General features: G+C 48.2%; 1 protein-coding gene across 1 annotated transcript in view; it reads left to right on the plus strand.

The window, feature by feature from the left end:
* NOTCH2 (notch receptor 2) overlaps window positions 1–11,469 on the plus strand; it is a 140,169-nt gene extending 128,700 nt beyond the window's left edge. The window contains exons 27-34 of the mRNA XM_045283711.1: window positions 13–155; window positions 332–542; window positions 966–1,062; window positions 2,251–2,419; window positions 3,659–3,960; window positions 5,071–5,218; window positions 5,763–5,860; window positions 6,858–11,469. Of these exons, the coding sequence (XP_045139646.1) occupies window positions 13–155; window positions 332–542; window positions 966–1,062; window positions 2,251–2,419; window positions 3,659–3,960; window positions 5,071–5,218; window positions 5,763–5,860; window positions 6,858–8,240 (2,551 nt within the window). The 3' untranslated portion in view covers window positions 8,241–11,469. The remainder of the gene's footprint in view (window positions 1–12; window positions 156–331; window positions 543–965; window positions 1,063–2,250; window positions 2,420–3,658; window positions 3,961–5,070; window positions 5,219–5,762; window positions 5,861–6,857) is intronic.
* Window positions 11,470–16,246: the final 4,777 nt, after the last annotated feature.

Genomic DNA, 16,246 nt, shown 5'->3' on the forward strand with positions numbered 1-16,246 from the left:
ATCATCCCACAGCTCCAGGATATTCCTGGAAATTGACAACCGCCAGTGTGTTCAAGATTCAGACCAGTGCTTTAAGAACACCGATGCGGCAGCAGCCCTGCTGGCTTCTCACGCCATCCAGGGGACCCTGTCGTACCCTCTTGTGTCTGTCATCAGTGAGTGGCACCCAGGTCAAGGGGGGGAGGCAGGGGAAAGGCACCACTTGGGTGCAGAGGGAAGGGGCATGTGCCAAGGTGCAGCTGGTGAGATCAGGTGCCACCTCAGAGAACGTAACCCTAAGATTTAGAGGCTGACATTTACTCATCACTTGCCCTGTCTCTGAACTTTGCAGGTGAATCCCGGACCCCCAAAAGCACTCAGCTCCTCTATCTACTTGCTGTTGCTTTTGCCATTATCCTCTTTATTATCCTGCTGGGGGTCATCATGGCAAAACGAAAGCGGAAGCACGGCTCTCTGTGGCTGCCTGAAGGCTTCACCCTTCGCCGAGACTCCAGCAATCACAAGCGCCGCGAGCCAGTGGGGCAGGACGCCGTGGGCCTGAAGTAAGAGGCATTGCAACAAGTACTTCTGAGCAGTGCTAACTCTTGAAAACAGGCTGTGTTGAATCATGATGTTAAATTCTGAGCTTGGATTACACGCTCATACTTAAGGCTGCCTCTGAATGTCTCCTGGTGCTGAGACCACACTCAGTCCGAGCTCCTCTAGGCTGCATAGCTTAGCCCCATGGTGCTCGGATTCCACGTTGCAGCTCACTGTTGTAGCCCTCGGGCCATGGGAAAGGGAAGGGGACATGCTTAGGAAACGGCACATGAGCCACTGACCAGCTTCTCTGGCCCAAGAACCCCCAAATTCTGCATATAGCCATGGGAATGTGTCGTGGTAGCAACTTAGAGTTAAAAACAAGTCATTCATCTGGGGCCTAACCTCCGCTCTTCTCTCTCCTCTCTCTCACCGTCTAATATCAGAAACCTGTCCGTACAAGTTTCAGAGGCTAACCTAATCGGTTCTGGAACAAGTGAACATTGGGTCGATGCTGAAGGACCCCAGCCAAAGAAAGCCAAGGTAAACTGGCAGTAGTAAGACCACTACCATTGTCTGGTGGTCACATTTCACATTTCTGTCCTTTGGCATCTGGAGTAACCTGAATGGGAGCCAAAGATGGTCGTCTCCATATGTCATCCAGGCAGCGGCTTTCTCTAGTACTAATGAAAGGCAGGAATCCTGAAGTCATTGATGGTTACCTGTGCATGTTTTCCAGTTGGAGTGCTCCAACTGTAATAAGCTATGGCCCTTCCTCAAGTGTCATGCTGAGAGGAATTAGTGTTCTCCTTACCTTTTTCTGGAAGGGAAGACACAGTTGAGCAGTAGAAGAAACCAGTGACCATTGAGTTTGGAGGCTCCACATTTTGATCCCACAAAACTAAAACCATACAGAAGTAAGAGGTAGATTGGCATGAGGCTGCTGTGGAAAAGACACCCAGCCAGCCACTCACCTACCCATCTATAGTCACACAGGATTAAGAGTTAGTAACACATGACAGCTAAGATCGTTGTTGTAGTTAAAACCAGAATGTGGTACAAGTCCACAACTCTGCTACTTACTGACGGGACAAGTTATTTCACTTCTTTGTCTTTAATTTTCCCTATCCATAAAATGGGAAGAATAATAATATTTACCTCTGAATGGTTGTGATCATTAAGCACAGCAATATATGGAACATTCCTGACCTAGTTTCTGTGATATGCTAAGTATTCAACAAGCGAGAGCTGCTTTTTAAATTGTAAAAACTTATTGTTCAACCAATATTTTTGAGTGCTTTCGATAGCTGGGCACTGTGGTAAGGACAGGGATGCGCTGCAGACAGGTGCATCCCTGATCTTACAGTTGAGTGGTAGAGCCTGCAGGTGTGAGCCCGGAACACCATGTTTGTCGCAGAGGCAAGCAGGGTGTGCTATTTTGGATATGTAAGTTCTGATTTCCATTTGAAGGTTAAGTAGGGGTTTTGCAAACAAAAGAATGAGGGAAATCAGTTCAGACAGAGGAGTAACAGTAGCAAAACACTAGAAACAAAAATATGTTTCTTTAAGGCTCTCGGTGGTCAGGTTGAGTCTGAAGTGTGGCCTTGGGAAGCACTGTGCAGAGATGTTGCGCGGGAGTGATGGGGGTGAAGCCCACACCGGGGCCAGCTCCTTGTAGGCAAGTACTGGTGGAAGGTCCAGTTGATGGGGAAGATTGTTCTTCTTGTTCAGGGTGAAGTTGAGGCTTTACTCTCAGAAGAAGATGACCCCGTGGACCGACGCCCATGGACACAGCAGCACCTGGAGGCGGCCGACATCCGTGGGACGCCCTCATTGGCACTCACTCCTCCTCGGGCAGAGCAGGAGGTGGATGTGCTGGATGTGAACGTCCGCGGCCCAGGTCAGCACCAGCCAGCCTCCCCTCGTTACCAACATGCCCCGCCCCGCCCTGCGCTCAGCCCACCCGGTGGGACGCCACCGCCAGTTCCACAGACCTATCGGCCTGAGGCAGCATGATCCTTCAGGAATAAATGCCTGCCCAACTTGTGAACTCCTATGGGGAAGACAAAATAATTTTACGTTGTTCCCGTGACAGCATATTTGAAGAGGAACCAGCTGATTAGATTGGCTCAATAGTAAAATGGAGAAGCAATGTCTCAAAGCAGAGGGATGAAAAATGAGTTTAGCTGATGATTAGTATATTTGAAATTAACTGAGGTGTTTCAGTTGGATATTTTAGAATATCTCATTTAAAATAACATGAAACTTAGACAGAAAAGTATGTCTAACCTAATAGATGAGCTCCCAGTGGGAGACCCTGACTTCTCCACTACTGTCTCCAGAAAGGACATCAAGAGCAAACGCGCCACCCCATTGAGCCCGGTCTGATTCAAAGCCACCCTCGAGGACAGAGCAGAACTCTGTGGGCTGTCCAGGCTCTATTTTGACAGAAGCTGACTGCCACATCTCTCCTCAGCAAAGGGGGTTTGAACTGCCAAAAGCAGCTGGTGGGCTGGAACCACCGACTTAACCATTGTGCCACCTGGGCTTCTTTGAAAAACCAAACCCACTGCCATCGAGTCAATTCTAACTCATAGCAACCACAGATGGGGTTTCTGAGAGTTTATAAATCTTTTCATGGGCAGATAACCTCATCTTTCTCCCTTAGAGTGGCTGGTGGGCTTGAACTGCTGACCTGTGGCTAGCAATCTAACACTTAGCCCACGGCGCCTCCAGAGCTCCTTTGGAAAAGGCATTATCAGAGGAAAAGTAGGTGACCGGTGTAAAGCTAGTTACTAATTCCCCAAGGACACAGAATCCTCCAGTCACAACCCCCAATACGGATAACATTCACTGCCATTGAGTCAATTCTGACTCATAAGGACCCTTTAAGACAGGATAGAAATGCCTCTGTGAATTTCAGAGACTAACTCTTTATAGGAGTAGAAAGTCTTACCATTTCCACAAGGAGCAGCTGGTGGTTTCAAACTGCTGACTTTGTGGTTAGCAGCCCAACCTGTAATCACTACATCCCATAGGGACAACTTGAGTTAAAATGAACTAATCCAACAATTGGAGCGATTGAATATTAACTTCCTTCTCCTCCTTGAATACTTTCCTGAATTTTTCTTCCCCACAGACGGGTGCACCCCTCTGATGCTGGCATCTCTCCGAGGAGGCAGCACAGACATAAGTGATGACGATGAAGACGCAGAGGACTCGTCTGCCAACATCATCACAGACCTGGTCTGCCAAGGTGCCAGCCTCCAGGCCCAGACAGACCGCACGGGCGAGATGGCCCTGCACCTTGCAGCCCGATACTCCAGAGCAGATGCTGCCAAACATCTCCTGGATGCAGGCGCAGACGCCAATGCCCAGGACAACATGGGCCGCTGCCCTCTCCATGCTGCCGTGGCAGCCGATGCGCAGGGCGTTTTCCAGGTAGAGAACGTGACATGCGTCCCCTCACGCAGTAAGATATCTGTGCTTGAGTCTCGGCAATGCACTTCATCTGTCATGGAATGCATCTGTAATCCCTTGGGAGCGTTAGGGCAGATGTTAGAGTTATACTTGTTAGGTGAGTAAGCAGGAAAAGATGGTCGGCAAACTGGCCCAGAAATAAGCAGCCAGGCAGTGACAAAGCCAACAGCAGATAGTACCAGTCTCCCGGTCACTCCGTGCCCTTCTCTTCAGGCTGCCTTCCGAGAGAGTAGATCAAACCGAGTGGTACCAGCTCCAAACCAAGTGCTCCTTGGCCGTTTTCTTTCTTTCCTACTCCTTTTATTGGATACATTTTCAAAAGTGCCTCCTTTTAGTTGAACCGTTTACAAGATGCGGCTGGAGAGGAATCATTTCTAGGGTTCAGTTCCTTTTTCTGTATTTTCTTTTGGATGGCATTACACACAACTCACCCTATGTCCACTCACAATTTCTACATGAACAATTCAGCGACAGAACATTCTCCAGATGCGTCACATGTTCACTGTTTTCCCATATTGTTTCATCTCCATTAATGTAACTTGCTGTCCCTTAAAGGTCTCGTCTGTGCTTTAGATGAACTATTATTGTTTAAACCCCGAGAGATACTTCTTTATAAGAGAGCAATGCTCAAGGGAAACAGCTTGTATTCTTCCTATATTTGAACTTCAGTCCTGATGATTAAGAATAAATACTTCCGCTGTTGAGGCCACGTGAGACGCTGAAATGCTGGGCTCTTTTCTTGGCGTGAGTTCAGTTATGCTCCTGGAACACTCACAACTTGTAAGCATGCGGTGTCACCTTAGAGGGTACACCAGAAATGCGGGTTTGCCCTTCTCCCCCAATCACCCTCTTCGCATAGACTATGGAAGTATGTGGCCCGTTGTTCTCAAGCACCCGTTCACGCGTTCATTCAACAAGGACGTATGAGCCACCATCTTGGTACACGAGTAACAAGACATCCGCCGCCCTCCAGGGATTGAAGCGCGTCACCGCTGCACTTGTGCCCGTGTTTCTTCTCTTAGTTTCACTCTTTTCCTTCGTCCAGGTGACTCTCTTCTCTCCCTCCTCTAGATCCTGATCCGGAACCGGGCAACCGATCTAGATGCCAGGATGAATGATGGCACGACCCCCCTGATCCTGGCTGCCCGCCTGGCTGTGGAGGGCATGGTGGCAGAGCTGATTAACTGTCAAGCTGACGTAAACGCAGTGGACGACCATGGTAGGGACAAGAGGCTGAGGTTTGGGTTCTTACCTGCAAAGCACACATTTAGGAATGGGAATTTGTTAGAGTTCCCGTGAAGAAGTGTCTTGGGTACAGTTCCTGAGAAGCCTCCATCCATCCATCCGTCTGTTCTTCCTTTCCTTCAATATCTATTTGTTCAGCTCAGGGATTGGAGGCAGTAGGGCTCCCTAGAGGAAGATGAGGAAGGATGGGGCTTCTTAGACCTCACAGAAGGTCTGTGAAAGGTTTGCCTGTGTGGGATCCTGGCCACGTTTACCCTGGCAACTGAATGAGAGCTGACTTCATGGGAAGGGCGGTTGGACATCCGAAGTGTGCATTCTGGCTTGTCATAAATAGGCACCTGTCTTCAGTGATGTGCCTTGATAGATTCTGCTATGGAGAATAACTTAAGTACCACAGACAAATGATCCTTTCACCTAGAGGTCTTCTGAAGGCTAGGCAGTCTGTACCAGCTGTGGTCCTTCCTTTATACTAAAAAAAGGACATAGCCCCTGCTCACTAAGATGTTTTCCTCCTGCAGGAAAATCTGCCCTTCACTGGGCAGCTGCGGTCAATAATGTGGAGGCGACCCTCTTGTTGTTGAAGAACGGAGCCAACCGAGACATGCAGGACAACAAGGTATAGTGTGGGATCGGAGTGGGCTCACGCAATGCGCATGGCACAGCCTCAAGTTTGAGGCCCCTTCCCTTTCAATGAGGAGCCCTGGTGGCAGAGAGGGCTGCCAGCTGAGCTGCTGACGATAGCAGTTTGAAGCCACCCACGGCTCAGCAGGAGAAAGATGAGGCTGTCTGCCCTTGTAAAGATTGACAATCTAGAATCCCAAAGAAGCCGTTCTACCCAGTTCTACAGAGTCACTGTGAGTTGGAACGGACTCAATGGCAGTGAGGTTTTGGCCTTCCCCTCTCCGATCCCCAGGCCCCTGCCCTTTGAATGGTATAGCTGCGCTTGTGGTGGATGTAGACAAAGATGGAAGCAGGTTGGACAGGACTTGTATCCAGAGAGCTTGATGGAGGATGCCGGGATTATCCAGGGCATGTCAGATTGAGACCTGGGCCCAACTCAGTGCTCAGTTTGCACCAGGCTGCCTGCCCATATCGTTGGGGTGGCCTACCTGCCCTCTGTCCATTCGTTCTCCCACCTTGTTCAGCTTTTCTCTTTCTCTTCCTCTTTCTACTCCAGTCCTCTCAGCTACGGTTGTCTCCTCTCTTTTTCCTGTCTCGTCTTTCTTTAGTTTCCCCCAGTTCTATTCTTGCCTTAGTTCCTTCTCTTCCATTCTTATCTCTAACTCCGGCCCCGCTTAGAAGGTTCTCTGGATAGACTGGCCTCTGTATGCGTGTATTCCCATGGGGCATGGCAGCACCCTCAAGAAGGCAGGCTCTGGGGGGAGGGGGGTTGAAAAATAATCTTCCCTTTTTTCATGTGAAAAGCACAGACGCATATACTGTCTATCTGTGGTAGGATGGCTTCATGGGACAGGAGGTGATGAGGGCAAGAAATGATGTCTAAAAGGACTCCTGATGGGGGGATGACAAAAAGGCAGCAAGGCTGGGCGGGGCACACTGCTCCGCTCCCAGAAGTAAGACTAACGTGCCTTCTGCACGGGCTTCTCCCGCAGGAAGAGACACCTCTGTTCCTCGCTGCCCGGGAAGGGAGCTATGAAGCGGCCAAGATCCTGCTAGACCATTTTGCCAACCGGGACATCACGGATCACATGGATCGCCTGCCCCGGGACGTGGCTCGGGACCGCATGCATCATGACATCGTGCGCCTCCTGGACGAGTACAACGTGACCCCGAGCCCTCCAGGCTCTGTGCTGACTTCCGCCCTCTCGCCTGTCATGTGTGGACCCAACAGGGCTTTCCTCAGCCTGAAGCACACCCCTGTGGGCAAGAAGCCGAGGCGGCCCAATGCCAAGAGTGCCATGCCCACTAGCCTCCCTCACCTGGCCAAGGATGCCAAGGGCAGCAGGAGGAAGAAGGCTCTGAGTGACAAGGGCCAGCTGTCTGAGAGCTCGGTGACTTTATCCCCCGTCGATTCCCTGGAGTCTCCTCACACATACATGTCTGACACCACCTCCTCTCCAATGATCACATCCCCTGGGATCTTACAGGCCTCACCACCCAACCCTCTGCTGGCCTCTGCTGCACCCCCTGCCCCCGCCCACTCACAGCATGCCTTGTCCTTCTCTAGCCTTCATGAGATGCAGCCTTTGGCCCCAGGAGCTGGCACTGTGCTTCCCTCTGTGAGCCAGTTGCTGTCTCAGCACCACATCGTCCCTCCAGGCAGTGGCAGTGCAGGGAGCTTGGGCCGGCTGCATCCGGTCACCGTCCCAGCGGACTGGATGAGCCGCATGGAGATGAACGAAAACCAGTACAATGAGCTGTTTGGCATGGTCCTCACTCCATCTGAGGGCACCCACCCTGGCATAGCTCCCCAGAGCAGGCCGTCGGATGGCAAGCACGTAACTGCCCCTCGTGAGCCTTTGCCTCCCATTGTGACTTTCCAGCTGATCCCCAAAGGCAGTATAGCCCAACCAGCTGGGGTTCCTCAGCCTCAGCCCAACTGCCCTCCAGCAATTGCAGGACCCCTGCCCACTATGTTCCAGATTCCAGAAATGGCCCGCTTGCAAAATGCGCCATTCCCCCCAGCCATGATGCCCCAGCAGGATGGGCAGGTAGCTCAGACCATTCTCCCAGCCTATCATCCCTTCCCAGCCTCGGTGGGCAAGTACCCCACGCCCCCTTCACAGCATAGTTACACCTCCTCGAATGCTGCCGAGCGAACGCCCAGCCACAGTGGTCACCTCCAAGGCGAGCACCCCTACCTGACACCATCCCCAGAGTCCCCTGACCAGTGGTCAAGTTCCTCTCCCCACTCGGCTTCCGACTGGTCAGATGTGACCACCAGCCCTACTCCTGGGGGAGCTGGAGGAGGTCAGCGGGGACCCGGGACTCACAGGTCTGAGCCAGCACGCAGCAACATGCAGGTCTATGCGTGAACCAGTCTGCCTCCAGGGTCAGGCCAGAACTACCAATGGTAAGTGCTGCTGCTGTGGAACAACATGAAGGTCATCCGGGAGAGAAATGAAGAAATCTCTGGACCAGCTCCTAGAGGCAGGAGAGAGGATGCTCTTACCTTTGAGATTAAAGCAGAGACGCACTTTCATCCGCTTCATTCACTGGGCACCTGTAGGCTCTTTGTTTGGGACAAAGCTCCCCCTCTCTCTTGCCCACCAGGTCCAGTTCATGGCATTACAAGGTGAAGACAAGCCCTGAGGTCATGTTGGCGCTCCTCCTTTTGGGGAATTTGATGGATGCCTATCGTAGCCCAGATGTTCTTGCAGCCTGGACTGTATTTTCAGCTCTGAGGCCCGTGGCCAGATCTCTGAGCTGTTTCCACAGTCGAGTCCTGTTGGGACTTGTGCCCTGGCGTTCTGCCGGAGTTGATGTTTCTCATCTTTTCATCCTTGGACATTCCTCAGACTTCATTTGGCACCCCGCTGTTGCGCCCCTCCCTGGCTGTCCCCCTTCAGCACGGTATAGTTCAAGACCTCTGCGCTTTAACCCTTCCTCCCCTGGAAGGCAACCTCAGCCTCCTGTTTCCCTCCCATTTCCCAGGGCCCCAGGGTTTACTTGGGTTGTGCATAACCCTCTGCGCATGTTTCTTTAGGGAAAGGACCCACCACGTGCTCCGACAGTTCTCATTCCTGGAGGGAGAAGACTGGGCTTCGCACTCCCACCAACAGTCCCGGCCGGCCGGAAACCCAGCGAGGGTGGTTAGGGTCAGCACTGACCTGAGGGCAGTGCCTCGGTTTCTTGGAGAAGGACACGGTGCGGGTGGGACGAGGTCTGCGGGTAGGAGATCCCTTCAAGAGACTGCCGCCTTAGTTGCCGGGCCTGCTTGCAGGGCTACAGGTAAAGTTTACCTGGAACGAGGAGAAGTCTACTGTTTTTCCATTTCCAGCCCTAGTCAGTGTGAAAGTTTACCCTCAGCCGCCTAGGTACTAGGACTTTTCTGTTGTCATTTTCTTCGTCGTCGTCGTCACCGTCATTGTTTTTGAGCCAGAAAAATGTTGGGAATGACCAAGAGCGAAGTTAACTCGTGCAAGGAGTGGATGCCACCCAGCAGGCCCCTCCTGCCTGCCCCGCATTCTGTTGACTGCCAGGGAGAAGCTCCTTGCCAGCAGGTTGTCCAGCCCTCGGCCCTGCGCCTTTGTTCATTCTGCCCCAGGCTGGCTAAGCCTCTCCTCCCACGGAAGAAAACGTCTCAAACTCTGCACCCTCACGCTTTGGCCAACTCCAGGAACCTGCTTTCCGGCTCCTTACTTCTGTCAGCTGCGGCTTGCAGGCCCCGCTCTACACTTGGGTGCTCCGAGTCACCGGGGCACCTGCTACCTTCTCAAGGACCCAGCTTTTCTATAGGGAAAGGCTGGAAATGGAGAGGTGCTTCCTTTTCTAGAGTTCCAGCCTGCCCCCGTGCTGGGAGGGGAGCTGGGAGGGCCTCGCTCCTGCCTGCTGTGGCGGGTCCTTCCTCTGCTCACAGCGTTTCCGTTCAGGAGACTTAGCAGTGCTGCTGGCCCTTTGGAAGTCACACTCCCATCTCTTGCCATCGGCCTTCTCAAGTGCACACTGTGCTGCCCCACACCCCGGTCTGCTCCTTTACTTGTCCTCGGAGAGACTGCCCTGACCTTCCTGTCAAGGGCAGGAGCAGCATCGGTAAGAGGAGAAATCAGATGGGAACATTTTCCTTTGTCTTCTACATGGGTCAACTAAAAGTCAGTCCCATGGCCATACTACCCTTTCTACCCAGCAGGCTCGGGCGCTAGTTCTGCCGAGTGTGTGGAGCTATTCATGGAATTTGGGTAGTCTGTTTTGCTATCAGTGATTGTCCTCAATCCTGCCAGGACCAGAAGCAGATGCCAATCCTCTCTGAGTGCCCGATTTATCTGACTGCAGCCCCATGTGAAAGCACTATGTGTTTGTGAGCATGACAGTTCTGCAAATGGTTTTTCAACACCCCCCCCCAAGTTTCAACACAAATAATTACTAGTCCTGCCTTGATATAAGCAATTTTTGTTCATTCTGTAGTTTTCTTCTCTCACACTGCTACATTGCACCTGCCTCTTTCAGTGTGTGAAGAGTTTATCCTTCAAAGTGATGACTCTCCACCCATTTGTCAGGTGGTGGATAGAGAGGGCTTCTCCGGACGGGCTGTTTTGGACCACAGCACACCTGTCCTCTCTGCACTCCTTCTGTAGCCCATTTCCCAAATTGTGCCCATGCGGATCCAGAGGTGTTGATCTTTGATCGCCTCCTCCACCCCTGAGCACAGTGGGGAACTAACTTGCTGGGTTCTCCCTGGGAAACTAAGGCCACTGCTTGGGGTTGGGAGAAGGTGCTGTGAGAGCTGCCATCCATCTGCATGCAGCGGGCATCGATGTTGCCGAGCATGAGGACACTCACTGCCTTTTGAGCATTTTATCCCATGGGAAGGACCCCTGGGTTGTACAGTATTTAATTAAAAAGGGAAGGTAAAATGGAGAATAATTTTCTCAGCAGGGTTCTAAATGGAAAACCAAGCTTTTAAAGGATTCATCTTTATGTCAACGTTCACACACACACCTTTTCTGTTTTGCTTGCTGTTTGTATGTTTAAGTTCGTCCATTGGGTCCTCATCTGCCTGACCTTGGGGATAAGTTTTTTTATTTGTTTATTTCTACAGTTTTGTTGTAAGCCTCGTTTCCTGTCTTACATGGATGGTGGGGGAGGAGAGACTTGAAGAGGAAAGAGACCGAGATGTTAAGATTTCATATGTGACCAGCTATTGTACTCGGGCCCATTGTGTATTCTTCCTATTAAATTGACTCGTCTGTAACCCTTGCCTAGTAACGGACCAAAGGTGTGATGTCTTCTTGGCGGGGAGGTTGGGCCTTAACCAGTACATTGAATGTATGACTCTTTGAGAGGAGAAATTTATATACCCAGAGGCCCCCACTAATAGCTGTTTGGTACTATGGCTCCTCATGTACATTTCCTGTAAAAGTGATATTATATCTGCTTGTATGAGAAACCCAATAACCATTAAATTGACTGCATGCTCCTGACTCTCTATAGTAAGGAAAATGCACACTTTGTTTTTACCTTTCAAACATTCATTCTAAAAGTAGCTAAGAACAAATTTATATGAAAGTATTTTCATCACAAAATAATAAAGTTACATGCCAAGTACAGTGGAATTTCTTCTCTTTTTTCTACCGATCCTTTGCCCTTAGCCCTCCAGGTTTTACTTCTATTCTGTCGTACGTTGTGGTGAGAGAAATCCTTTTCTTTTCATTCTGAAGGTCACATAACCAGGCACTGTGTTTTCCGTCTTGCGAGCAGATCGCGGATCCGTTTGGCTTTGAGCGAGAAGCTTTCTCCAAATCTGAAATGCGTCAAGACGGAGTCAACCTGCTGTACACGAACAGTAGCGGTGACAGACAGACAATTGCTTAGGACAAAGTACCTTCTTTGGAATGGGAATCATTGATATGGGCAATAATACCAATGATGTTATTACCTAAACAATTTTCAACATAATTCCTCAAAGTAAATTTTGTTTATCCCATTACCATCAGGTCAATTCCAGCTGTGAGGCCCGAGAGGACGGAGAAGAGTCAAAATGCCCCATTGGGTTTCCAAGGCTGTGGTGTTTGGGGAAGCAGACTGCTGCATCTTTCTACCATGCCGTAGGTGGCAGCTCCAAGCGCTGACCTTTCAGTTAGCTGAGGATTGAACCTTTCTGTCGCCAGAGCACCTTTAAATTTGGTGCAGACCCTAGTCTAAGTTGTATACAGTAGATTTTTAAGCATTGTTTGTTCAAAAGTTTATATTCCTAATATTTAAACTACAATCAGTGAGACGTTTGAAAATAAGGATTTGACTTTAGTACTATAAATAACATTTAAGAAATCCCTACCATCGAGTTGATTCTTATACATAGTGGCCCTACAAGACAGTAGAATTGTTCCATGGAATTTTTGAGGTGGTAAATCTTTACAGATACGGATAGCCTCATCTTCCTCCCATGGAGTGGCTGGTAGATTTGAACCGTCATCCTTTCTGTGAGCAGCCCAATGCTTAACGCATTGTCCCATTAGGGCTCTTTGCCTATAGCATTATTGGTCATATGGCAACCTTAGCATCTATTTTATTGCCACCCTGGTGTGTAGAAAGCCCCTGCATCACCCAGCCAGTACTAGATACTGGTTATACCCAGTGTGGGAATTTACATGGGACATTTATTTTTGTAACGGTTTTATTGGCATATAATTAATTCACATGCCATACAATTTGATGGTACAGATATATCTTCAAAAGTGTTGTGCAGTTATCACCACGATCGATTTTAGGTCAGTTTCTTTATCCTTGTATCCATTATTATGGTCTCATTAAACTCCCAACCTCCCCTGCAATAACTATAAAGAACTCAATCTAGTCTGTCTATGGATTACCTATCCTGGACTTCATATGAAGAAAATCAAACAAAAAACCCAACTGCAATAAAATAAAATACTGAAAAATCTCAATCTAAGAGAAAGCAGAAGATAATCGAAATAAATTTCAAATGGGTCAAAGAGGAAAGAAATGATTAGGTGTTAGATTTTCAACCTAACAATATCTGCAGTAATTCACTTTTGACTACTCTCTGTCTGAGGGCAAGACTGTTCTACAGGCTTCATCCTCATGGGGACTCTGCAAGTGGACTTTGGGCTTTCAGTGTCATCCATAGCCATCTACAAACCAGGTGCTCAGAACTTAAGCTCTGACACAATTTCCTCATCCAGCATTGGAAGAGGAAATTGTATTGGAGCTTAAGTTCTGATACTTTTTTAAAACTCTGAAACTTTTATTTTTTTGTTTTAAAATCCCCTCTGATCTTGGATTTTATTATTTACAATCCTTGGATCACAAGGGCTGCTGGGCTCTGTGTGGACTTCGCTGACTCCTCACTTAGATGGCTGCTTGCTTTAATACCCCAGACACTATTCTTTCTGATATCTGAGCACCATCTGTTCACGTTGCTCTAAGACCCATCTCTTCAGTGATCACTTCATGAGGGCAAGCGCTGTGCAGGGCCAAACTGTAAGGATTCATTCTTTTTAGATCGGGGCTTACAATGAAGTGCAAGCTCAAAATCCTTCTCATATATCTAAAGTTTATATATACAGTGAACCCTCGCCACTTTGCGCTTTGACTTCCGCGGCTTCACTCTATTGCGGTTTTTGCGTAACAGCGCATGCTCTGTCATTACTGCCACTGATTGGCTCATACTGTATACGCTTGATGCCATAAATAATATAATAAATAATAAATGATAATTGTAACGTCCAAAATGTTTTACTGTATTTTCCCTTTTTCGTTTAATAAATTGGGTAATATGAGTGTAATGGTGACTAAAGGGTGTTTTTTCATGTCCTCTATGCTCTAACTACGAAAATATTTGATTTACAAATAAGGAATCCTACTTCGCGGAATTTCATTTATCGCAGTAGGGTCTAGAACCGATTAACCGCGATAAACGAGGGTTCACTATCCTTGGCCCATCTGTTAGTTCTGGTAGACGAGAGAAACAAATCTATAGAAACTCGTGCATAAGAGAGTTTTGTATAAAGGATAATTGTACATGCCACGTGCTCATAAGAGGTACCATATAGACTCGTGTATAAGCCAAGTTTTTCAGAACACTTTTTATGCTGAAAAATCCCCCTCAGCTTATCCTCGAGTGAGGGTCCCACTTACCTGTTCTCTGGTGCAGCACGGGCATTCTCGTCTCTCCCGCTCATCTGCAGGCGCCTGCAGCCTCTGTGGGTGATCTGATGACTGCTATATCACCGCTCTTCTTTCTCCTGCATGCCAGCAGGCTCTGTGTTGTCCGTGCTGTGCTGGGCAAGAACCTGCCCGCTTCTGTGTGCTGGTACCTGGGCGCACCGCATCCTTGTCAGATGAATGCTGGATGCAGCCGCTCTTCTGCCCCTCTCCAGGGCTGTGACCAATGACGTAGCCTTTACAGCCTTACCAGTGCTTGGTTACGCCCCCTTGCTCCGGCCAAGCATTGCTCAATACAAGTACCAGTATATCTCTGGTCTTGGATATACAGTACGCTTATTTACAGTACTTAGTCTGCTATATTTTATTTTTTATTTTCTTTTTAACCCCTATCTGGACCCAGTGTTGACTATGCTTGCATAGAGCAGCCTGTGTTAGGGCTCATAATGTACGCACTGAGTTGTGTACGCACTGTTACTGCATATGTTGTGTTAGCACTTCCCATACATATGCAGTAATGCTAAATATGCAGCAGTGCAGCACATGCAGTAACACAGTGCATTATTCCAGGTGGGCATACATCTGTCTTGCAGCCCCTAGATGTGTGTGTAAATAAACCTTTCAAAGACCATGTGCGAAAGATGTGGCATGCATGGATGTCATCTGGTCAAGCCTGACTGACAAAAGTGGGGAATCTGAAGAAGCCCGGCATAGAATCGATAGCAGTGGGTTTGTGGTACATGGGAAGAGAGTCCAGAGGACATGGTGCAACACGCCTTCAGGACATGTGGCATCAGTAATGCTGGGGATGGCAGTGGAGACAGCGCTTTGTACGAGAACGACAGCAGTGATGGGGATGACTGTGAACTCGGTGATGATGATAGTGTCTATGCGGGTGACCGCACACCAGCTAATGCTGCAGCTCTGTTTGGACAGACAGATGAGGAGGAGGAATCCAGTTTTGAAGGATTTTAACTCTTGTGATTTAGCCTGGTTGCGGATTGAGCTAAGGTTTTTGTACTTTAAAGTTATTGTTGATACCATATTGTTTTTGTTGACCCTCTTTTCTCTTTACAGAGCTAGTTTACTGTTTTTTCTTTGAAATAAATATTCAAAAACATTTAACCTACTGATGCCTCAATTAATGTAATTTTATTGGCATCTATTTTTCTTTTGAAATTTACCAGTAGGTGCTGCATTGCCCATCCTAGGCTTGTACTTGAGTCAATACGTTTTCCCAGTTTTATGGTAAAATTAGGTGCCTCGTCTTATATTCGGGTTGGCTTAGACTTGCGTACATATCGTAACTTTAAGGCAGCACTATTATGGAAGGATATTATGGGGATCAATCTTGATTATGACTATGTGATTGGGACTATTCTCTAGCTCACAAGTATGAAGGCCTCCCTCCACCCAGAATCCTGGCCTATCAGGCTTCTTAAAATATTAGAATAAAGAATTTGTCTGCATACACAATTCCCATTTTTCGGTTTCCCACATTTCTGCCTTTTGTTTTATGTGTATACTTCAAAAGAGCCATCGAGGCTATATGACATTTTTTTCATATGCCATAGCTTTCTATAGGAGCAGCATGTGACTGCAAGGGCAAACACTATGAATATAAGCAGCACAGTTAGGCTAGAACCTAAGCTATGCAAAACGCTTTGAACCCAGACACAGGGGTCAAGTCCCCCCAAGCCATTTACCAATTGTTTAATACAGCAGAGCTAGGGGATGACTTTAGCCTGTCCTTAAATGTATTGAAAAATTCCTTTTTCAGCTGAATAACATCTAAAGAAAAGTTTCCCTTAAACCTCTGCAAATGATTTCTAATTAAAGCCCCATTATGTATGGTGACATTGCACAAATAAGGGGTTACATAAAAATTAGTAATGTTCCAGCCCATATTGACCATTAATTAATGTTGAAAGCCCATAATCTTGATCTTCTAGCAAATGAACAGTATGTTGTGATAGTCCAGTCCTTTTGCATACAATGTTCAGTTATGATCTGTTGTATTAAAAGTAGCGTGGGGGAGTGGGGTGTCAGCCCCATCCACTACTAGAGCTCACTGGTTCAATAATACTACTTTTGGGTTCAGTAATGCACAATTGTACAGTTGAGATATATAAGTATTATATTAAAGTCATCGAGAGCATGAGAGAGAAAAGAGATATTACAGTGATGCAGTCAGACA

Source organism: Echinops telfairi, unplaced genomic scaffold, assembly GCF_000313985.2.
Source record: "Echinops telfairi isolate 266 unplaced genomic scaffold, ASM31398v2 ScPeMD7_7466;HRSCAF=8504, whole genome shotgun sequence".
Classification (NCBI taxonomy): Eukaryota; Metazoa; Chordata; class Mammalia; order Afrosoricida; family Tenrecidae; genus Echinops; species Echinops telfairi.